The 24,233-nt window shown below is 37.2% G+C and overlaps 1 protein-coding gene across 4 annotated transcripts; it reads left to right on the top strand.

Moving 5' to 3' along the window:
- Positions 1 to 3,995: 3,995 nt before the first annotated feature.
- Positions 3,996 to 23,681, top strand: LOC144636274 (serine/threonine-protein phosphatase 4 regulatory subunit 3-like). Of its 4 annotated transcripts, none has more exons than XM_078495442.1 (16): positions 3,996 to 4,500; positions 4,614 to 4,669; positions 4,755 to 4,853; positions 5,126 to 5,752; positions 9,406 to 9,483; positions 10,959 to 11,030; positions 11,631 to 11,675; positions 12,325 to 12,441; positions 13,078 to 13,129; positions 14,245 to 14,324; positions 16,731 to 16,833; positions 17,599 to 17,757; positions 18,196 to 18,365; positions 19,051 to 19,199; positions 20,134 to 20,344; positions 20,916 to 23,681. In XM_078495442.1, exons 1-16 carry the CDS (start codon positions 4,359 to 4,361, stop codon positions 21,015 to 21,017), a joined length of 2,262 nt encoding a protein of 753 aa, XP_078351568.1. In that variant the 5' UTR covers positions 3,996 to 4,358; the 3' UTR covers positions 21,018 to 23,681. The 4 variants fall into 4 exon arrangements, with proteins under 4 accessions (XP_078351568.1, XP_078351570.1, XP_078351567.1 ...); XM_078495444.1 differs by having other exon boundaries at positions 3,998 to 4,500; positions 14,245 to 14,315; XM_078495441.1 differs by having other exon boundaries at positions 4,001 to 4,500; positions 20,131 to 20,344.
- Positions 23,682 to 24,233: the final 552 nt, after the last annotated feature.

Genomic DNA, 24,233 nt, shown 5'->3' with positions numbered 1-24,233 from the left:
CCAGAGCCCCTTGTTTCAGTCGGCTAAGAGGCACACGCGGCTCTGGGACCGGACTCTGGGGACGAGAATGGGGCGCAAAGCACCGCCACATTTTTAGTATCCGGCAAATTCAACAACCGAAATTCAATTAAAAAAACTAGATACGAGACATATAGGACAGTCAAACTGAAAGCGTGCTTGTTTGCATTTTCTAATTGACGACAAATTACCTGTTTTTGAAAACCTTGCGATCGGTAGGCGAAAAACGCCTGCGGAAAAAATTTACTGCGCGAAAACTGGAGATGAAGCTAAATTTCGGGAAATATTTTATAATTACAATATGTAATATAAGCGTTTATTGAGTCTTTATTAACAGTTCACTCGTAAAATTCCTACTAGGCGCTTGTTTTAGTTAAAATGCGAATTCTTCTTTTTATTTTCCCTGTAGATTAGTAAGCTCCTTGTAGCAAGGATGTGGAAATCCGTTTAACTAGCTTCATGTGCTGTTCATATGTAAAATCACTTTCCACTCGATATTGAGGAATTGCGGGAAGCAACTCTCGTTTTTTTCTGTAATGTAAAAAAAACGAGCGGATGTGTCTAAGAACGCCGGATGAATGCTTTGCCTAAAAAGATCCTGTTTTGTACAGCTGTTTCGAAATCTGCCTCAACTTTCTCAAATGTTTCCGTTCATACCGGAATCGAATGCGAAACGTTTTCAATAAACAGTATTTTTGTGGAACATTTTCTGTGTTTCTTTTATGAATGAGCTTTCAACGAATCCCGCCGCAAGTTTTTCTATGTTCTTTTTCTGAGGCTGTTTATATCAGTTTCTACATAAAGACATACTGATAAGCCATTTTGGTCATTTTGTCTAAAGTGTGCATGCATCAGGCTGTTACATTTGATGATGAGCTGTTCAGTTTATTTTCGTGAGCGTCAGTGTTCGAAAAATGGCCTTGAAAGTTAGCTGAAGTTAATTTTTTGAAATGTGGGTTGCATTCGCTGGTTCAAAATGTCATTCTTTCGTTGTTGAGGGTCTAGGGATCACGTTTCCCAGAAAATAAAACGTATCAGGAAAAAACGAGGGACATTTTTTCCACACGATCTCGAGAGATTTTGAAACGATTACGTCCAATGTACTGCCTTGCATGACATGGACATGTACATCTTCTATACTCTCGTTGTTCTGCGTGCAACAGTGCATTACAGAAAGAAAACCACGTCTCTCTAAAGCCTGGGTGAAGATTAATTCAAAGGATCGAAAAATGACCTGTCACTGACCTGTCATTTCGGCCGGAACATTGTTAATTACGTAATGATGGGTTTCGAAAATAAAATCACGGTTCACGGCTAGAAACGAAATCGCGATTCACGAGAAAAAATGGTCTTTTCACATTTCACGGAGAAAAAATAAGTTCATTTTGAAATCACAAAACACCCTTTACCAATTACCACCCTCCTTGTTCGGTTATCTCGACACAGGGGCCCCAGACAAACTGTTTGTGAATGGACTGTGCACATTTACATTTTTATAGAGAATGTATGAAATTTACCGAATGGTTTGTAGAATTGCGTATATTGCTGCAAAACATTAACAATTTTGAGCTGAATAAATGTTAAGTTTCCTACCTTTTGTGTAGTGACGTTCTTTTGGCTTGAAATGGCGAATTTGAGTCGATTGAAGGGTAATTTGGTTTCGCTGTTTACTATACATCTAATTATATGGAAAGGGTGGAAACTCCAACAACTCCAAAGTAGAACACTTCCAGCGCCGAGCCGAATTTCGACCTGATAATCCTATCGCACAGCTTTCAAACTACGCACCAGAAATGAGGAAGGCTTGACGAAACTTCTCGTATCATTTGATCGAAAATTTACCTAAACCGTCCGGAACAAGCCCTCGAACGAAATCGGGTATCCAAAATTTTTAAGCCGTCCGAATGCGTAGCACCAAAATGTGGTGCCGAAGGGAAAACGCTATTCCCCTGCCTCTTTTTGATTGGATACAACTGAACAATGGTCGTTCAAAAATTTGTTTGTGGATAGGGAGGCAAAGGCAAAAACCAATACTCATAGTGCGACACAACCTTAGGACCCTCGCGCAAATGCCAATTACGACGGCGATGCCAAAAGCGACACATTATTATTTAAATATGCGTCGTAGTAACTTGTTTGCGTCAAACTAATTATAATTATTCATACCGACTTAAAATAAACGAGTAAGTATCTAGATCTAGTTGTTATGAGTTTCATTTTTAAATCTAACTAGATTCTAATAAAAGACAGTTTCAATTTTTCAAAGAAAAATTCTACAGCCCTACAAAAAAAAATATCAGACTTTAGGCATCCCACCTAATTGTTTTACAGATACTGCAAAACAATTCATCCACATGTGAAACTCTCGTGCAAAACAGTTGTTGTGATTTGCTATTCTTAAATTAAGGTCCGACTGATTGGGAAAACCCTCGCGAGCTCCGTCACGACTTTCGTAGCCGTTAAAAATGTTGGCGATCGCGAGTTTGCGGAAAGTGGGTTATTTTCGGGACAAAAAAATAGGTCTAAACATGGCAAGGTACTCGGATTTGAGTTCCTTTATTTTTTTTCTTTCCTTTTGATTTTTACATTTTTGGCTGCAATCACTCGGAAACCTTGACTTCTGAACAATTTCAAAATCTACACACAGCCGAGGCTGGGCACTATATTCTTGTAGCTAGAGAGGGTGGGAAAACTTTTGTGGTAAAGGCTATCAACAGTCGACGGCTAAAGCAAGGGGAAAAGTATTCCATTGATTGTGCCAGCGGTGTTTCTGGGAAGTGTGTATTTTGAAACAAATAAACAGACGTCAACGGCGGACTCCTTTGACTTTGACGCAAACAAGTTACTACGACGCATATTTAAATAATAATGTGTCGCTTTTGGCATCGCCGTCGTAATTGGCATTTGCGCGAGGGTCCTAAGGTTGTGTCGCACTATTGACATGACTCCCTATACTACTGAGTATTGGTTTTTGCCTTTGCCTCCCTATCCACAAAACAAATTTTTGAACGACCATTGTTCAGTTGTATCCAATCAAAAAGAGGCAGGGGAATAGCGTTTTCCCTTCGGCACCACATTTTGGTGCTACGCATTCGGACGGCTTAAAAATTTTGGATACCCGATTTCGTTCGAGGGCTTGTTCCGGACGGTTTAGGTAAATTTTCGATCAAATGATACGAGAAGATTCGTCAAGCCTTCCTCATTTCTGGTGCGTAGTTTGAAAGCTGTGCGATAGGATTATCAGGTCGAAATTCGGCTCGGCGCTGGAAGTGTTCTACTTTGGAGTTGTTGGAGTTTCCACCCTTTCCATATAATTAGATGTATAGTAAACAGCGAAACCAAATTACCCTTCAATCGACTCAAATTCGCCATTTCAAGCCAAAAGAACGTCACTACACAAAAGGTAGGAAACTTAACATTTATTCAGCTCAAAATTGTTAATGTTTTGCAGCAATATACGCAATTCTACAAACCATTCGGTAAATTTCATACATTCTCTATAAAAATGTAAATGTGCACAGTCCATTCACAAACAGTTTGTCTGGGCCCCCTGTGATCTCGATAGCAACCGAATAGCAACCTTGTCCCCAGTGTGCTCTCTCGACTCTCGAGCAAGTAGAAACAGTATCCTGGGAACGAGATCAGCGTAAAGATCAGTATGTGCTTATTCAGCATATTACAAGTTGATAAATTCGATCTGCGATGATGTAATTTGCTGACAGTCAGTATTTCATTTTTGAAAAAATAGAAACACGGAAGATTGTTTCTATCGCCTAATATATATATGGGTTAATTTCTACAGGTAGTGGAAACAATTTTCGTTTTAAGGTACAAAGCTAACTGATTCTATGGTTAACTAATGAATCACCAATGTGAACATGAACGTCGACTTAAACGTCAAAGTCACGTCAAAGCTAGAAACTACCCAGAATTGAAAAAGTCGATCTTTTTGATCAGCGGTTAAAAGTCCCCTATTGAATCAGTTAGCTCCTGAGCAGTAAGGTATCAAATTAAAAGAAGCGATACTTGTTTCGTTTCGAACGTTGTTTGACCTGATTTGCGTGTATACTTTATACTATTTGTTTCGACTTTTTACAAGTTTATTTGAGCACAAAATTGAAAGCCGTTTACGCGGGAAATATCGAAAATGGCGCCGCTCACTCAAACCACGGGACCCCCTTCACTATGTTAGGGGCGCCCCCTAATGTTTTGATGGTCCTTGCAGAAAGTAGAGCAATACAGCATGGCGGACACATTTGAAGGTGAACATTGACAGGATTTTCTCATGGTGGACGATGCGGGGACCGTTCATTTGTTTGAAATATTAGTGGGCCAAGATTATGGCGAGTACTAGGCGCCGTGTCAAGCTATATACGCTAAACGAAGACCGGCAGTGGGATGACCGTGGTACAGGGCACGTGTCTTCGTCGTATGTTGAACGTTTACAGGGGATGTCGATCATGGTTCGATCCGAAGAAGACGGTTTGTGGCGATTTATTTGTTGATTGTTGTTGCTCGTTTGATTCTAGGTTAACTGCTTTATCGAGGAAGCCCAAAAAACCTGTACTAAACTGACCCGGTTGCTTCGTTTGCAGGTTCAATTCTACTCGAGTCAAAGATACAACCTCACACTGCCTATCAAAAACAACAGGTACATTTCAACTTTTTTTTAAAGTAATGCCGGTGTTTCGTCAAAGGAGTGTTGTAACCTCTACTGTTTTTTTTTTTCCTTATAGGAGACTCTAATCGTGTGGTCAGAGGGCGACAACTACGATCTAGCGCTCAGCTTTCAAGAAAAAGCTGGCTGCGATGAAATTTGGGAAAAAATTTGCCAGGTTAGTTTAATAGCGGCTTGCTCGTGTGTAAATGTCGTTTGTAAAAAGTTCAGGTGATATTCTCAGCTAATTTTTTTGTTTTGTAGCAATCGAACGTTACTCGAAAGTAAAATGCGTATTTGTTTGGTGTTTAACAAATCTATCGTATACCTACAAACTCTTACGAAATCATTAAATGTCAGTAGTCTCAGCGAAGTTCTTTTCACTATCGTTGTGCTAACCAGTAATTTACGTAGTAACCTTGCGTTTTTTGTTGACATTTTATTCGGCAGATTCAAGGGAAAGACCCGTCTGTAACAATCACTCAAGACATCCCCGAGGACGATGATTCAGAGGAAAGATTTGAAGAGGTTTTAGATTCGACAGGTCCAATTGAATTACCGGCCTGTGAACTTAGTAGACTCGACGAAATCGCCGAGTTATTCAACAGTGTATTACCTTCGCCTATTCGCCGGGAAAAATTAGCTTTGGCGATTGAGCAAGACAATTACATTAAGAAGTTGTTGGATTTGTTTCACATCTGCGAAGATTTGGACAACTTGGAAGGTCTACACCACTTGTACGATATTTTTAAGTCATTGTTTTTTATGAACAAACCGTCATTGCTAGAGATTATGCTCTCCGATGATCTTGTGTTCGACGTAGTCGGCTGTTTGGAATACGATCCAAGCAAGCCTGCTCCTCAAAGGCATCGAGCATTTTTAAAGGAAAGCGCGAACTTCAAGGAAATAATTCCCATATCGAACTCGGATTTAATAAACAAGATTCATCAGACATATCGTGTACAGTACATTTACGATGTGATTTTGCCACCGCCGTCGGTTTTCGAAGATAACATGCTGGCTTCGGTTAATTCCTTCATACTTTTTAATAGGATAGAAATTGTCACACATCTGCAGGTAAGCTTGAGAATTTTTATTATTTTTATTTGTAGAATTTTGTGTTGTTAGGGAAAAAAAATATGACGTAGTTTATCACGAAGTTGTTGGTTTCTTTGAAATTTGAGCTGGCCGTTCATTGTCAAAAATATTAAATATAGTTTTGACGTCCTTTCTGACAGCGACAAAAAAATTTCCTTGCCGAATTAGCGGTTCTAATACAACACTAGGGGATGGTGTTTTTAAAAGTAAATTTAAATATTTGATGGGATTTTAAAGTCAAACCCTCTAAGTTGGGTTTAAGAGATAACTGTTAGAGGTTTTAAACTAATATGTAAATTTCTAACTCTATATTAAATTGTCAATCTTAATTTATTTTTATATTGTGGTCAGTTGCTTGTTGTATTAACACTGATCATTTCATGTGATGGTGAAGGTGGTTTTTTGTGTATGTTTTTTTCGGTCTGCAGTCATCGCAGTAGAGGCTTATTGCTGAGTTGATAAAACCACACCAGCGCACAGGTGTTTCAGTCAGAGTTTTTGACATTTCCTTTGTGTTAAAAGCAAAAAAAATATTGTTTGTCTTGCTGCATGTTTCTAATTAACATGTGGAGCTTTCAATGTGGCATTTGTCGCACCGAATAGCTCTTGACTGGCTGAAATAGTGACCTTTGAGAAAGTAATTTGGATTAGTTAAATATGATTTTTTAACGTAGTAACTATAATAAGATAACATATTCTGGAAAAGCATAGAGACATATTTGACAGTTTTTTCATTTAAAAAAATTAATCCTAGGTCAAGGTTTCTTATTTTCTGTCCATTTTGTCAAAGTAATATTCTTTGCGAATGTTGTAATATTCTTTTAGAAATATAGTGTAATATTCCTTTAGAATATTTTTTTCATGGAGTATAGTAAGCTTTCAGTCAAAAGCCTTTCTATTAGTGTTGTTTATACTGTCTAGTATTGTTTAGTATAATGTAAAACATTTGTTATAGTTGTGATAATATTTCACAGAGGTCTGTTAAATGCTTAGCTTTATTTTATAAAGAAATAAGACTACCACCACCTTGTGTTTACATAATTCAGTGCAAGCACTTAAATGTAATTGTGGAGATCCTTGTCTACTTCTAGGGTTCATACATCTTCCTGCCTTGTGTTTTAGGCTTAGAGAAAACTTAAGATTCCAAATCTGATTTTTCCATAGTATCGCTTATGGACATGATTCGGTGTTGTAACAATGTAAAGTCGTTTTTAAAACACTCTGTTTTTCAATCATCATATATGGCACATTATGTTCTTCAAGTATTTAAAAGTCTTGTATACACAAGTATGTTTTTTTATTTTATGCAGATTCAGATGATTTTTATCTGTGGTTTGCTTGAATGATTTTTTAAGAAAACCAAATAGTACACAACCTTATCTATGATAAACAGTAGCAATTTCGAACAAAGACATGTGTATGAATTAAATTTATGAATCCAAATTCTCTATGAGCAATTACATATGTAGTCAGTAAGGTGCAGTCAAGTTGACTATTGCTCATATAAAATAAGGGCGAGCAGTCTAAATGGTTGCAGTCCAAAACACTCTAAAGGATTGCCGTCCAAAAGGTACAATTGTATGTATGATTAAGCCAAAAGACGCAAACAATTTCTCTTTTAAAGCAATGGTGTGCGCAACTGTGTTCTATTTAACAATAATTGTTAGACTATGAGCCCAAGTTTTCTATGAACAAATAGTCAACAAGGCACTGCCGAGTTGACTATCTTTCATAGAAAACAAGAGCAAGTAGTCTTAGGGCCTGTTTATATGGAGGAGAGTTGTCCCTGGTAGGAGGGTTACCCTCCATACCAAGCCACCCCGGGCAAGAGAGCTTTTCATACGTTTCTTTAAAAATAGCTGCGAACTGTTTGTACGAGAAATTGCAAAGTTGGCTCGGGGGGCAGGGTGACCCTGGGTGGAGGGTCACTCGCTTTGAAGGTAGGGTGACCCTGGGGAGCGAGCCACCTTTTTTCCATATAAACAGTTTGGTTATTTTCGCCTCGCCTACCAGGGACAAGTTGACACATACAGAGCATGGGCAAATGCTGCAGTCGACCAAAACAAAATTGCAGATACATTGAAATCGAAGTCGGCGGTAAATTTGTCCAAAAATGGTCGTGGTCGATGTTTCAGCGTTCCTTATTTAAAAAAGGCAGACATAATAGATGTTTCAAAACAACTCTCGCCAGTCTTTTGAACCGAGAGGGCCAAATTTTGGCTCGGTCAACAGGGACAACTTTTTCATATAAACGCTCGGCAAAAGATAGCTCGGGGGAGAGGGTAGCCCTCCTACCAGGGACAACTCTCCTCCTTATAAACAGGTGGTTATTGTTTTAGTAGAAACTTTAAAACATTGTAGTCCAAAAGTAAAACTACAAAATTTTATTTATTGTACATTTAAGCCAAAAATTAAGAAAAATTGTCCCTTTTAAGAGCACACATGCTATTGTGTTCCATCAGCGAATAGAAAGCAATGGGAGAACCAATCAGATTAATGGATTTCTAATAGAACGTGAATGAGTTTCTACTAACAGTGAACAGAAAGTTGTGGAAAAACCAATCTGATAAGCTGATTTTTAATAGCACATGATGGAGTGTCTGCTAACAAAATGCTGAGCATTAGCTCTAATGGTCTAACAGCCTATCTAGCATGTGTAGTAATATTCCTACAGTGGAACCCCGTTAATATGGCCACCAACGGGCCATGAAAATTTGGCCGTATTAACGGGGTGGCCATATTAACAGGGTAGGGTCAAATTTCATGGCTGGTCTACTTCAAGTTACGCCTTGACAGTTACATGTCACAATTGTACTTTTAAACAACTGTTCTTTAATAAACATCATGACTGCAAATATATAGTACTATCATTAAAAACTAATGGAGATCAAATCAGAACATTTACAAGTCATGCATAGAAAAATGAACATTATTGGATTGAAAAAAGGAAACGTAAACAGGTTAGACTATCTCAAAATAAAGGTCTCGACCTTTCTGTCTTATAATACTGTATATGAGTAGCATCAATTGACTTTCAAGTTCACGATATTGAATAAAAATCAGTGACTTTCGTTTGGCTTCTTCAGCCAATCACTTAAAAACCGTGCTGTTTATTCCCTTTTTACTACACGCGCAATGACGTAATCGCTTTGTGATTTAGCTAAGCAGATGTAACTGTTTGTAAGTTTATTTCTTTTTCAGTGATTAGTTTACCACAAAAACACACAAATCAATGACATGACAAGTTACGGGCATTTTGAATAAAAGAGTGTCATTCAATATTGTTTCCCGAGTACATTTGTTTTGTTTGGTCAATTATTAAGGGCTATATTTGGTTCGAGTGGCCATATTAATGGGTTAAAATTATAAAGGATTGTACAGTTTGGGTTTTCAAAATGTGGCCGTTGGCCGTATTAACGGGGTGGCTGCATTAACAGGGTTTCATTTTTAGAAAATGTATGGCATTTTGCCGGGACAAAAAAAAAAGTGGCCGTAATAACGAGGTGGCCGTATTACAAGCTGGCTGTAAGGCGGGGTTGCACTGTAGTTATTCCGTAATAGCAGATTTCTATTATATTCACCATGAGTCAAAGCATGTTCTTGGAAGTTAATTGTGAATCAATCTTTTGCAGGAGGATGACAAATTTTTAGCAGATATGTTCTTGCAACTCACAGATGAAGATACCTTGGAAGATAAAAGAAAACAACTGGTATTAAACAGATTTTAGCATTGTTTTAAATGTAAACTGTCATATGTTTAGATGTTTCATGGTTCTCTTACTTATTGCAGTCAAAAATCATGCCAAATTAACACCTGTCTAGCTAGATACTTTTTAAATCTACTTGCCCATATTTGCAACATTAGGAAGGCAAGGTGTCTAATGGTTAGCGCTTAGATTTCTGTTCGAGCTCGTTTACAGTGCCTCTCTCTACCCTGGTGTGTAAAAGGGAACTGGCAAATTAAGGTCATTGCCCTGTATTACATTGCGCATCCTTACTGCGCAGAATTTTATGCGTAATTAGCGCGCGCGCACATCAACAAAATGGCGGCTTTTTTCTATGCGGCTTAGTCCGCAAGAGAAGTAAATCGTCACTTTCTCCTAAACGAGCCTGGTGACCTATCAATTTTTTCTCATATTTTTGGTGTAGCGATCAAATTCTTTCTGTAAAATGAAAACAGATCAATTCATGTGTTTGAAAAATAAATTATCGCTAAAAAAGTGTACTTTGTTAGTACTCGCAGAGGAATTATAAAGGAATTATATGGAATATACATGGCCTTCCTGCTCTTAAACGAATCTGGTGACCCCCCTTTTTTATTTTAAAATTTAACTTCCCTTGAAGTAATAAACCAGTAGGCGAAGTTTGGTTAAAAATCTATGTTCAGTTTTATTTCGGGGCAATGACCTTAAATGCTGGGTGTTACCCAGTGACGCCCGTCATGGACCAGCATCCCATCTAAGAGGGAGTAGAAATACTCCTAGTTGCTTCATGCTACTAAAACTGGAATGAGCTCCAGCCTGATGGGCCACTTGGCTCGAATGCAAACTGTGTTTACATCTGAAACACAGTAGAATAAAAAAACTGACCCAAGTTAGATAAATATAATCTGTAATTTTTTGCAACAGCCACCAGGCAATAAACCCTGAATACTCCAGTTGGCTGATTTCTATTTTCCTAACATTAACCTACTATATGAAGTTAGCATAACCCAGCTGCCGTCTATTGCAAGTCGCACAATCTGATTGGCTACACAGGTGCCTTCTATCGATGGTTAGACGGCTCTTGGTGCGCGCTCTCAGTTTTTTTTGCGGAATTTTATCAACAAAACATTCAAAAAATCAACTCTAGCTCTATTTTGTGTTTAATAGATCGGCGGCTGGGTTATGCCAAAACAATTAGACGGCTCGCTCTCGGTACTTCTGCCGGCTTTCGATAGTTGATTCGGGGCTTCGCCCCTCGCCAACTATCAGCCGGTAGAAACCTTGAGCTTGTCGTCTAATTGTTAATTAGGGGATGTTTGGAACCCTTAATGTTGTGAACTGGTTTTTTTTGCCAATAGTGAATAGAATGCCACTAATCTAGTAATAACAGATTTGTAATTGTTGCAACGATGTGGCTTTGTTATGGTTAACCCTGGATTATACTGTATTATTCTCAGGAATCTGTTTCTTCCTTTTTTCAGATAAATTTTTTGAAAGAATTAGTTGGTTTCTCCATACACTTGCAACTTCACCAGAAAGATGAATTTTTTAAGGTTTGTAAAAATTATTGTTTGAAAGTTGTGGATTTGTGTAATCATAGACCTTATGCAAAAATGGTTGTCATTCATTTCTATTGTTTGGTCAAGTTTCTTAAAACGCTGATGGTGGCACTTAAATATATATATGGAATATTATGCTATTCTGAGAAGTTTCAGTGTTTGGGGTTAAATGGCTGCCAAGTTGTGACTCATTAAAATTTAAGAGATTTGTATGGAAAAAGTCACCATGGCCTGCCTAGCCTCGTTTTCATGTTTTTGGCAATATAAATGCCCCTGGAACTTCCCATTAGATGAAAGTATAGCCTTTAAACTTCAAATCTTTAAGTTACAGTAATTTAATTTTGTTGGCAAAGGATTTTTCTGGGAGCCGAAAATTAACATTGCATTGGGTCTATTCCGGATATTTCTGAGGAGCAAAGAAATAATTTTTGTCACAATTATTCAGTATGATTTCCTGTTTGCAAATGGACCAATATTTTTCTAGTACAGCCTTCATGCTTGGTTAATAAGATACATATCTCCCCTTGCCCTTGGCCGTCTACCTGCAGCTGCTGTTGTATTTTGACTTCTGTTTTTTCATATTAAACCCTACAGGCACTTGCACACCATGGATTGCTTCCTGCTATGGAACTGCTACTTGTAAGTACTAGTTGTCATTATGTAAATTCTCTCAACAAATATTCAGGTGTATTTTATGGAAATCGTTGGGAGAATTTGTTGATTTAGTTCAATAATGTGGTTTAAATTTGTCTTGTTTTGTTTTAAATGTTTTCAAACCAGTTTGTTTTTTAGTGTCTATTATGTTGCGTCGATTATCATAATTTGAATAAACGGAAACAAATGATTTGACACATTTTAATCCATAAAATTAAGCCATAACAGTTTCTTATGCTTGTCTAAGTTTTGATATTTTAATAAGAAAGTAGGTATTTTAATAAGAAAGTAGGTATTTTAACCTAGCAAACAATTGTGCTTAGAGCACTAAAGAAGTACTAAAACACAAAAAAACTAAGACAAAACACTAAGCAGATTTATCAACAAGCCTGGCTGGCTTTTCTGGCCTTGGGAGCTCTAAAAGTTTATTAAGTCTCTGTTTTCATGTGAAATTTCAGCCTGGCAGATTTAAGTTTTCTTTCAGCCGGTGAAGTTAGCTGGCATGTGGCCTTAAGCGACATCCCTGTGTGTGTTACACCGTACTTTAGCTAACAAGGATGTGGCAAGCAATAGTTTTTAGAAAAGGAAATTGTTGAGAGAGATATTATGCTAATGTTTTGAGTTTGTTTTGCAGGTTAGTGACTGTGAAGAGAACAGGCTATCAGCTGTGGAAATGTTTTCACAAGTTGTTGACATCAGCCCGTACCTTGTCAGGGATTTTATCATGAAAGAGGCTCAGACTCAAGAAGAGGTTGGTGCCTTTAACCTTACGGGTCAAAGTTTCTTTTCACAGTATCTTTGAGATTTTGATGGCACATCAAGGCTGATGCTGTTTACAACATTAATTTTTTTTTGGTCGTAAGTCTGAAGCGTGTATTGTTGGGGATATTACCTTGATTTGCCATGAAATTCTCAAAATTAACATATCATTTGGACTTTGCCAACAAAATTTTGAAATTTTGATGAAAAAAAAAACTTGTTTTGACTAGTAGCAAGTTCAGGGTTGTCAAAATAAGCTGGCAACTGGTGCATTTCACCAGCTATTCCGAATACTGCGCCGGCTACTCGGAATATAAGTAGGTCAGTTCTGAGTGTGTGTTATCAAGTTCTGAGTGTTTCATAGCTCCCTACTTTTTGGATGAAACCTGCTACTCAAAAACTTACTGACAACCCTGGTATCATCATCATCATATACCATCATATCTTGTCATGCTAGTAGTTGACCAACACTCTCTGTTCTGTGCCACTGCTTTGGCTACTTCCCAGCACTTCCACCCGGCCTTGCTTGTTTCTCTCTTTCTTGACAGTTTTTCTCCAAGTAGTCTTTGGGTATCAACACATTCTGTCCATTAAATATCAATGACTGTATATCCTGTTCTCTTTGCAGGACATGCTTATCAACCATATTATGGACTTTATGATATGTGATGGTGACACAGGTCAGTAGACAAGAGTTGCAATCTCTTGTAAGCTCAAAATATTTTATTATTTACATTGGTCTTAAAACTTCCAAAGGTAAGTCTCATTTCAATTAATATGGGTCTAACTTTTAAGTAGTAGATAAAATATGAGCGGGAGATCTGTATGGGCGGTTACAATGGCAAGCCATTGTAAACGCCCATACAGATCGGACGCGAATATTTTATTCTACTTGTGAAATGAAAACAATAAATTGAATGCAAAGTATTGTTATGCGAATCAGTAGAGATCTGTATCAAAAGTTAATGAATACAAATTAGCTGAGCAGGAGTCTGTATCAAAAGTTAATGAATACAAATTAGCTGAGCAGGAGTCTGTATCAAAAGTTAATTCTATTGTTTGATTTGTATTGGGGTTTACAGTTGTGTACATGTGATCTGAATAGTGTGCTGGGATTGGTTTACACCCTCATGAATAATTAATGAATTTTACAAGTTTGTGAATGAAGCTCTTGGTACATGTGTGACCATTCAGATCAAAGCTAATGGTCAGTTCTTTCATGTCTTGCTGGAAAACCTTTAGTTTTTCAGTATTTTGCCAAGTGAATTTTTTTAGTATCCTTGATACCGCAATTGGGAGTGAAATGTTTCTGTTCGAGCCGATCGCGTTATGGCAGGCCAATTAGGCCTCCCAAGAGACTTTGAAAAGCACTCGACTGCTAGAACATTTTAGTTAATATTCTGTTCTTTTGTTTGGTGTTATGTTTGCGCATGTAATTTTCGTTTCCCGCGTTGTTTTGTCAGTTGCTTTTGATGTTACTTCAGATCGGTTGTTGAAATACATGTAGGAGCTCTGCAGAATAAACACGTAGAAAGTATCTCGAGTTCTGTTTTGTGATGGAATCTCTGGGCCCGTACAGTTTCAGTCAAGAGTGAATTGTTCCGAAGCAATATTGTGTAAATGAAGTTGAATGATTTCCATTTAAAGGCAAACAACAACAACAACAAAACCATGCAATGTGTTAATTTGATATTTGCCCTTGTGATTATGCCCGGGGCAAGATCTATTATACAATAAATCATTGTTTCGCTTTTGTTATTCTAATGATCTCTCTAATCTTGTACTTTTTCTGCAGGAAATGCATATCAGCTCTCTCAACTAATCAGAACCTTACTTGATCCAGAAAACATGGCACTAGGAGCAAATGTAAGGCCTGTATGTTTTCCAATTATTATTAAAAGATGTCCCATTTACTGATACAGTCAACTCCCTCTAAGGCCTTAGAAAGAAGTCCACCTTAAAGAGAGTTCAGTTACAGACAAACAAGTGAAATTTGGTCAGAGCCATCTAGCCAACAGTTACTATGTCAGCTTTGTAGTGGTGTCCGCTTAGTCAGAGAGTTGACTGTAATACTTTTAGTATCAATGCATTTTTGTTGCTTGCTCCAATTACTAGGAACTGATACTTAGAGTATACTGTAACTGGGTTAGAGAACTGTTCTCAACCAGCACTTGACTTGCTCCCTTCTAAATGTTTATTTTGCTGAGACAGCTTTCTGGATAAGTGAGGGTCTCGTGTCAAAAACTCAACAAGGACGTCTATCTGAACTGATAAAAAAATAACAGAAAACTTTTTATGATTTGGTGAGGCTATTGTCAATTGACCTGTTGGAATTTCTCATTGACACCTTGGCTTTAAAACTCCTCTGTAGCACTGTGGGAAATACCGTATTTATTCAGTTATAAGGCGCACGGTTTTTTCAAGGAAAATCTGTTTTTCTGTGGAAAGTTTATGCCAAAATTGGGGTGCGCCTTATAGCCGAGTATTTTCGCCCAACAAAATCTTATGACCGCCATTTTACCGGAACTTACAAATAAAACAAGAAAAATCTCGATGATTTGGTAAGTGCAGAATGCAATATGGAACAATTGAAAGTATGATGTTTTATATATGTTCGTGTTTATTTGCTTTATTTTACTTTCGGAAAAACTGTTCACAGGCTACTTGTATTCTTTCCCAGGTGTTCCTTACGTTAATCTTTGCAAACGTAACACGACACTTTTGTTCGTTTGTAACAAAATACTTTTGTTTCCATTGAAAATGCCGTAACATGAAACTCTTGTTTTTTGTTTGTTTTACGGCGACATCGATGACATTTGTTTAATTTAATTAAGTTACGATTTAAACTGCACGAAAGACGATTCTCAAAAACTAAAGAACAAATCTAATCAAAAAACATCTTTTTCGAAAGGGTTTTTAAAACGCAGTTCAGCTAGGATATCTCTTTCCTGGTTATGAGGAGTTTCACGCCGAAAATCCCGGTGCAAGTTTTTGCATTCCTAATTACGAAAACGCTATGAAAGTCTAAAAATCTAATTTAATTAATTTGTGGTTTTCACTTGGCGCCACGAAGTCTGCAGGAATCCTACCACAAACACGCAATACAAGTGATGTTCATGAGAGTTCCAGCAAAATACGTAGACTAAACTGCGCATGCGTTTGGCGTAAAGAACGTTGCCCTAGAACGTCGAGTAGTACCACAAGGAGAGCAAAGGGTTTTCTAAAACAAATATATACGTTTGAGATCTTCATATGAAAGTAACGTAGATGTGCTCCAGGTTTTACCTAGGGGTACGGTCAGGTGCTCCCCACCCCCACCCCCTCCACAAGGACTAATTAATTAATTGATATTAATTAATTAATTGGTGATTAAAAGTTTACACATTAGCGCGTTAGGGGTTTAGCAGACGACATCCCACCAAACCATCACAAAAGTGCATTCTGCACTAAAAATGACACACTTAATGTTGGTCATTGACTTTTAGAACAAGAAAACAGATAATTATATAAGAAACAGCAAGTTTCAATGTAAAGTTTATTGTCACGTATAAACAAGTTTTAGCAACGCGTGTCTATGCCAGCATTTTGTTGAAACAGACAAAGAAAATCAAGCATACTCATTTGAAACAAACCTTTCTAAGCCTGGAATGTTGTAAATGACTTTAGAAGACAGGGAAAACACCAAAAAAGCTTGAGAATCTTTCAAAACCACTCGATAAACAAAGTACGAAGCGATACGAAGCGTGCTTGAGAACTTGGTAACCAAGCTACAAACTCAGTGGTTACTGGAAACTACACATCTGCCAGGTTACTAAGCAGCTTTTGCTCAAGTGGATTTACGTCTTTTTTAGCAAGAAATGTTACCTTTTCACTCGAAAATTGTGCCAAGGAGTATGAACAACATTCAATCATTCAAATTCTGTAAGAAGAACTGTCCATAAATTGATCACTGAATCTTTACAACTCTCCAACTCATGGTGCGTCTTATAACCGAGTGTTTTTATTTTCAGTTTGGAAACTTGGCATTAAAAAGTTGCCAAGTTTGGGGTGCGTCTTATAACCGAGTGCGCCTTATAACCGAATAAATACGGTACATGTATTACAAATGTGGCTCGAGAGGCTTGGCATCAATGAACAGTCATGTAGCCCAATGTTGCCATGGTTTTAAGGGTAGGCAGCTCACAAAAAATCAAACAGCCATATAAGTTTTTGTTCCCTTTCTTAAATTGTAAGATGATCAATTAACCCAAACTAATGTCATGTGCCATTCTGTTTGCATAGAAAATGGAGAAGTCTGAATTCTTGAGTTTTTTCTACAAACACTCCATGCATGTTTTGACGGCGCCTCTCTTTGCTGCCACCTGTGATGACAGACCAAGCAAAGGTAAGTTATTCAGTGTTTAGATTTCGCCAATTGTCACGTAAATCGTGGGACTCGAATTTGTTTTATGACAGAAGTTTTTCTTGTGACGGGTTTGCTGCCTCACCTCTGATTATAATATTCTCTTCAGCAAATTCTTGTAACAGCTGGTTTAGTTTCGAAAAGAACTCTAGTTACTGCTAAGCATCATTAGGAGCGTTGATGTTAACAAAAACAATCGAGTGTTTTGTCAAATGATAGTTTTAGAATAATGAACCTGAAAAGCTAACGTTTCGTGCATTAGAGCAAACTTTGCTCCAAAAAGGAGCTAACCAGCACTTGAAACAACAGCTTTTCAGCGGTTTACATGATTCGTACAGGTCATGGAAAACTGGGAAAGTTGTGGAATTTTAGAATTTCATTTTCCAGGCTTTGAAAGTCATGGAATTTAGGTGTGGGTCATGGAAAGTCTTGGTTTGATTGTACAAAATAAATAAGGCACGCCAGGTTATTTTTTTGGAAGAAATGGGTAAAAACATACCCGAAATCAAGATAATTTCCAAGAAAAATGGTCAAATTTAGGTCATGGAAAACTTTGAAAAGTCAGGAAAAGGGTTATGGAAAGTCATGGAATTTCAAAAGCTCAAAAGAGTGTGAACCCTGGGTTTACTTACCTTTATCAACTGCCAGTTGATTATCAGTTAAGTGTTAAATGTAATGGGCTTTGCAAATTGTTACTAAAAAATTTCTACTGTTCACTCTAATTTTTGGCTTTCTCTTATATCCCAGATGATTATGTCAATAGTGTGACCCTTGGGCACATTCTGGAACTGCTGACATTCTGTGTTGAACACCACACATACCACATAAAAAACTACATCATTAGTAAAGATCTGCTCAGAAGAGTATTGGTGCTCATGAAGTCACGACACAAGTTTTTAGTTTTAAGTAAGTTATGATTTAAAAGAGTTGCTAGCTCAAGGTGATTGTTCTGTGTTCTATACCAGCTTGAGGCAAGCTGGAGAAGGTTCTTTGGTTTTGTCTATTGTAGCTATTTATTTGGTGTTTCAGTTTGTGTAACAGGCCATTTCTTGCCTCCATTTCAATATGAGGTTTGGTGCAAAACCTTTGAAAATGAGTTTGATTACATGTTAATTCAAATGTAAATCAGACTCATTTTCACAATGAAGGTTTTGCATCATGCCTTACGTTTAAAACAAAGGCAAACAGTGACTTGGAAATAACCTATATTCAATTAACATTTTTAACATTTTCTGAATATATTTTTTGATATTTTCTGGACAATTTTTCAGTACATCAAGGTTAGGAAGAGACCAGGTTTTTGGATAAACTACTAAATAATAACGTGTTTTTGTTCTCTTTCAGATTCACTTCGCTTCTTGAGAAGAATAGTTGGCTTAAAGGACGAGTTCTACAATCGGTACATTGTCAAGGGCCAGTTGCTTGATCCAGTGATTACCGCATTTAAAGAAAATGGACATAGATACAATCTGCTGAACTCTGCTATCGTGGAACTGTTTGAATTTATTAGAGTGGTTAGTACTAGATTTTCTTCTTTACAATAACTATGAACCTAAGTTTTATGTGTGCAAACAGTGAATGAGGTGTAGCCAAGTTGATAAGCTCATTGTCAACTTGGTTATTACAAGATATTCCTTTTGCAAAATATCAAATTTTATGGTGCTTATACTACAGTGTGTGACAATACAAACATCTATAAAATATAGCTTCTTTTGAGTGCATCATTCATTGGTCTGGTTGTTTTAGAAGATGCTTTAAAGTGCCTATAAAATGAAAACCAAGTTGATCTCATATGAAAGGCCTTTCAAAATGAAGAAAGATGGTGTTTTCCTTTTCCTGATATCTTTTTTCATTCCAGAGATATTCAAGATTTTGTATTATGGAACTTAGATAACTGATGACGTCATAAGTTTGACAGTAATTGGTGTAAAAACACAAAATCAGTTGTATCTCTGTAAATACTAAAGCAAAGTAATTGAAACTTGGCACCAGTATTGTACCCTAAGAAATACACCACATGTTGCATATTTTGGTGTTGCTATGGCAACAATCTCGGCTAAAATGGATCTGTTTGGTCTTAACTGATCAAAAACTTGTCTGTTTACCTTGTGATTAAATGCCAACACTCAGAACAAATCAAACAATACTCATTTAACAATAATTTCAATCATATTAAACCCTGATTGTATTTTACTGCAGGAGGATATAAAGAGTTTGTGCTCCCATGTGTGTGCACAGTACAAACCCTTTTTTAAAGAGGTCACATACGTGAATACGTTTAAAGGGATTCTGCAGCGAGATGAACAGGAGCAGGACCGTAAACAGCAGAATAACAGGATCCTTGATGGGTAAGCTTACAGACTAAACTACGCAGGACCATGCTATGACTACATTTTGCTATTATCTGGAATCTTTGATCTCCAAGTGATTTTTATCAAAAATTAATTTTTTTTCTGGAAAGTTTGAAGGTGTCATGTAAGTTTTTAGTTTTTAAACTGTCAACATTTCCTATAAAAAATTCTAAAAACGTTCTCTGGTTAAAAAGACAAACACTAAAATAGAAAAATCACTTTCTGGTAGTGTTTGGCAAAGCCTTCAGACTGGTAGCCGAAAGATTATCTTAGTTTCTAAAATCTTTTTTACCAGAGAACAGTTTTCATATGTTTCAGCCTGGTTACTCCTCTATTTTCAAAGATATTTCCTGTTGAGACACATCGAGTATAGAAGCATTGTACATGTATGCTGTTTGTTTATGTAAACTTAAGATAATGTCGTGTTTTCTTACTCTGTATTTTCATTTGCTCATTCATGCTGAGTGCCTGCTGTAGAGCACGTAATCAATAAGTGAGATATTATTTGTCAGTTGGCGACATCTGAATTCATCATTTTAAGCTGTTCTCAACCATTTTTTTTCCATGCTTTTTTAAGAATGCTCTTTCAAGCTGTGAAGTATGTTTTCTCGTCAAACGAATTTCTAATGACTAAAGCCTGGTTTTCACTAGCGACGCAAGCACAAGTGCGATCACGCAAAAAAGATGAATTTTGATCCTTGTTCTTGTGCTTGCCGCAAGCACAAGCACAAGCATAAAACTGCTATGTGCTTGTGCTTTTGCTTCAGTCGAAGCTGTTTTCACTGTGAAATAAGAGCTGTTATTCTTGCGTTTGTGCTTGCGTTGCTAGTGAAAACCAGGCTTAACAAACAATTTATTATGTCAGCAAAGCCAAAATACTTTGAATTTGTCACTCTTGGACACCCTGTTTTTCTTTCTTTACTTACAGCAGAGGGGGCATCATCCATGTAAACAGTCGGTTCAGACGAGATGTACGAACACTTGAGGAAGAAGAGGAACTATGGTTTGAACAGGAAGATGAAAATGGCGAGGAAACTGTCACGCTAGAACAAACTGATCTTCTCAATGATGACTCTGCCTTTAAAAATAGAAAAGTTTTTGTAAATGAAAAACCACCACCATCAATCGTCAACAACAAACGGGTGAGTACTACAGGATAGAATGTGATCAGCATATACAACGTTGCTGTAAGGCTTGGTTTTAGTTTTGCATAAAAAAGATGGAAGAGACAATTTCTTCAAGTTGAAAGCTGAATACTGGAACCAGTATTGCGATTGGTTTAGGACAATCTGTTTTTTACAACCTAAATTTTTGGTGACTTAACTGTTCACCTTCATCAGAGTTCAGAAAGCAGCAGTTCTTTTTTTTTTTCTCACTACCTACAGCCTCCTTTTCTGTCATTATTTCGGTTGTCACGTGACTCTAGCGTAGAGACCCAAATAGCTGTATAAAAAGACTAATTCAGTGAAGATTTTACTGCGTATCTACGCTGCTATGCATCACTAGAATTTGGAGGCCAGCATAAACTAGAATCATAGGCATGCAAAGCTTGCAAAGGGTTACAGCTTTATAGCTCTCTGCATGTCCCCTATCTTGGTGCAAAGGCCCTGTCAGCTAAGAGGGAGAGGCAGTTCTGGGGATGAGAATGAGAAAACCAGCCTATGATGCTAGCTGTTTGGACAAAATTAAAACCCTGATGCATTTCCTCTGCAGGCTTTGGTTGGGCTTGTTGACTACCCAGATGATGAGGACGAGGATGACGACGAAGGCGAAACGACCAGTCCTGCAAAAAGAGCACGACTGAATGCTTCCTAGCATTTGCTAACCAGCTTCAGCTTGGGGTGCAGATTCATACGGCCAGTCAACTTGGAGAAAACCTTACAAATGTAACATCTTCAGCCAGCACAACCCCGTGGCATGCCAAGAGCACGACAGAAGATGAAGAGACACACAGTACAAAAAAGCTTTCATGTCCGATGGGCAGTTTAATCCTCGTATGTTTGCAGCAGAATTTGTCTTGACATGGAAATCTCTGTGATTTTTTTCGGGGGGACAGGGGGTGCTTTTGTATGTGTCAAATGATATCTTATGTGTTTTTTATCTGTTAGTTTTTTTGGGGAGAGGAGGGGAATTGAGCCACATTGTTCAGTTCAAACTTTTTAGCGACTTGCACCCCTGCCCCCCCCCCCCCCTTACTTCCTTTTCGCAGTTCTGTAAGTTAACCTTATGGCACTACCATAAGTTAACCCTATTATAGTCTGAGCAACTAGGGAGTCTGCTAGATCAGACCTAAACCAGAGTTTTATTCTGTGAGAAATAATAGCACTAATATCATTGTCACAAGAAATCATTGTCACAAGAAAGTAAGTGTAATGAGGCTGACCTCTGAAATACTGTTAAGTACAATCATTCCAAATTCTACAGCTTATCTTGAGCACTTTAAAGGCAAGATGCACTTTTCTCTGCAACATATTGAGGTACGTGTACTTAATGCTCATCTTTGGTGGTGGTTATATGTCAAATTTTATTTGATTGCTCTAGGCCTGACGTTCTTAGAAGTATTTTGCTTTCACATTTCATGTAATAATATGTTTCACTTTTCCCGGGAGTGTTCTTCATACAAACATACAAGAATAAGGAAGACTGCTAAGAAGGCTATACTCTTGCAGTAACATTAGAAACTTAAGTTCAATTGATCATCGCTATGTAAAGCACATCTTGTCTTTGAAACTGCTTCGAAAATGAGAAACCGAGGATCAACCTGTCCAAAAACGGCTTCAATCTTAGAAAGCTTATACATTTTTAAAAATATTAAGTTATTCCACATGTACTTAAATGAATACACCGTTGTTAAATCTGTCATGACTTATAGTTTTTAAGGTTGCAATGGAGCCAAGTTCGATTGCGGGGTTTTAATTCAAGTGTTTGTGTACAGACAATTTTTTTGTGTACAGTGTACGTGACGTCATCGTAGAAAAAAATCACAATAAATAATTAATTATTGGCTTTCCTTGAAGTTGTCACGCATCACACAATATTCTGGGGGAAGATTGTGAAGGTTGCGTGACAGGTTGAAAGAATAGTGACGTATGGATTGTTTTGATTATTTTTACCCTTCAAAGACTAGTCCTAAGCGTGCAAATTTTAATTTTTTGATTTTAACAGGATCAGTCTTCTTTCCAGGTGTTTTAAATTAACATGTATGATTGATTTTTGCTCCTAGGTTTGTTACAATGTCGCAATTGTTTGGTTGAACCTTAGGCGTGGCTGATCTTCCATCTTTCAGTTTAATATTTTTTATTGCATTAAGATAGGAACGTGTCCGTGAAAAAAAAAAAAACACGCTTATGTTCAAATCAGGTGCAGAAATGATTTAGCTATGATGATGATCAAATTTCAGATCATCACTTTTCTCAAAAACAGTCTGGCTTTCTTATCACTAAGCTTCCAAGCTGTCTGAAAATAGACGTTATAGACGAAATGCATAAAAGTATCTGATTTATGGAAAATCAACCTTAACCTTGTGTTAGGAATGCAGTCAAGCTCATATAAATGTTTATCACAAACTGGTCTAAATGATGTGAATGTTTGCCCCTCTGCTCATAGAAGGGGAAGGACTGTTTGTTTTTTCTTCTCTCCGCGCAGAGAGCCCTCTTGCAGTTTTATGGTCTTTACATCTGGCAGTTAGCAATTTGTATCACTGAAAGATGGGTGGGGATGTTGATAGGGGGTGGAAAGTAGGTCTTTAAACCACTGATTCTTTAACCCTTTCACTTCCAAAGTCAAGCCTCAAATTTGTGATGCTGTTCAACCTGGGTGAAACCCTTGTGTGTTGGTGGTGTGAGCCATAAAATGAAAGCTACATGTAGTGATTGTTATTTTGATGAAGTGCAGTTTGTTTTTAGTATTTTTCTTAAAGAATTTATTTTTGTTTAGCATCAGTTGAGTAAACTTTGGCAGTTTTAAAAGTGAAAGGGTTAAATGGGAAACCATTACGTAAAATGAGCTTGATTGCATTGCTTATGTGTTCACTGGAACTGTCCAAACAATCAATTAACAAGACTTTCACATCTACGAATATTTCTACTTTTGTTACGCAATTTTTATCATTCATTTTTTTGTGGAAACCTCGCGCTTTTTTCTGTTATAACTCCTAGGACATTCGTCAAGCATTTTTATTACTGTTATATTCTGATCTAATCGCTAAAGTATACAGAATTTACTCGGGTGTAAAGGGGATTTTTTGCTGAGTCAAATTAAGTTAATTTAATATATTACTTCTTAACCTTGATGGTTTGCCTGTACTGTAGTTCTTATCTGAGTTTTCGACACACCCAAAAATATTTTTAACTGTTTGTGAAAGGACGTTTTGTGAAATGGATGTTGCAAATGAGAGTGTGCATAAAAGGCCTCTATTTGTCATAGTAATGTATTTATATCCCGCAAAGTATTTCATTAAAGTGGAGTTAGAGTAATTGATCTATTTGGTTTGTGCTTTGATATATGCCCAACTCCTTTTATAAGACACGCCCGCTTCTATTCAGCAAAATCTGTGTAAAGTTAGTCGATGTATAATACAAAGATATGCAGAACTTCGAATTAAAGGTGTTTTAGTTTAATTTTTTTTAAATAAAAACTAGCGATATAAGCAAGGAAAAACGTTTCGCTGTCTTCATGTCACAAAGACAGCGAAACGTTCCTGCTTATATCGCTGTTTTATTTTAATATGTAAAACTTGCTTTCTATTTCATCTTGAAAGTGCATCAGCTTGAATTCTTTTCTATTGTACAATTTAAAAATACGAGTAGGCTGAAAAATTTTTAGGTCTCGGCCTACCAGTCTGAGCGGTCAATAGATTAGCTACCACCCGGCTTAGCAACTGGTTTGTAGAACCCAACCTTTCAGTAATAAAGGAAAAATGGAATAGCAAGATTCTGGTCATAGTCAAATGACGACTTCGCACAAGTGTGGGGAAAACTGGGAAATATCTCTTGGGGAATCGAAAATCACCTGATATTTCCCAGTTTTGGA

Source organism: Oculina patagonica, chromosome 13, assembly GCF_052425735.1.
Source record: "Oculina patagonica isolate OP01 chromosome 13, crgOcupat, whole genome shotgun sequence".
Classification (NCBI taxonomy): domain Eukaryota; kingdom Metazoa; phylum Cnidaria; class Anthozoa; order Scleractinia; family Oculinidae; genus Oculina; species Oculina patagonica.
This window is presented reverse-complemented; position numbering and strand designations above follow the sequence as displayed.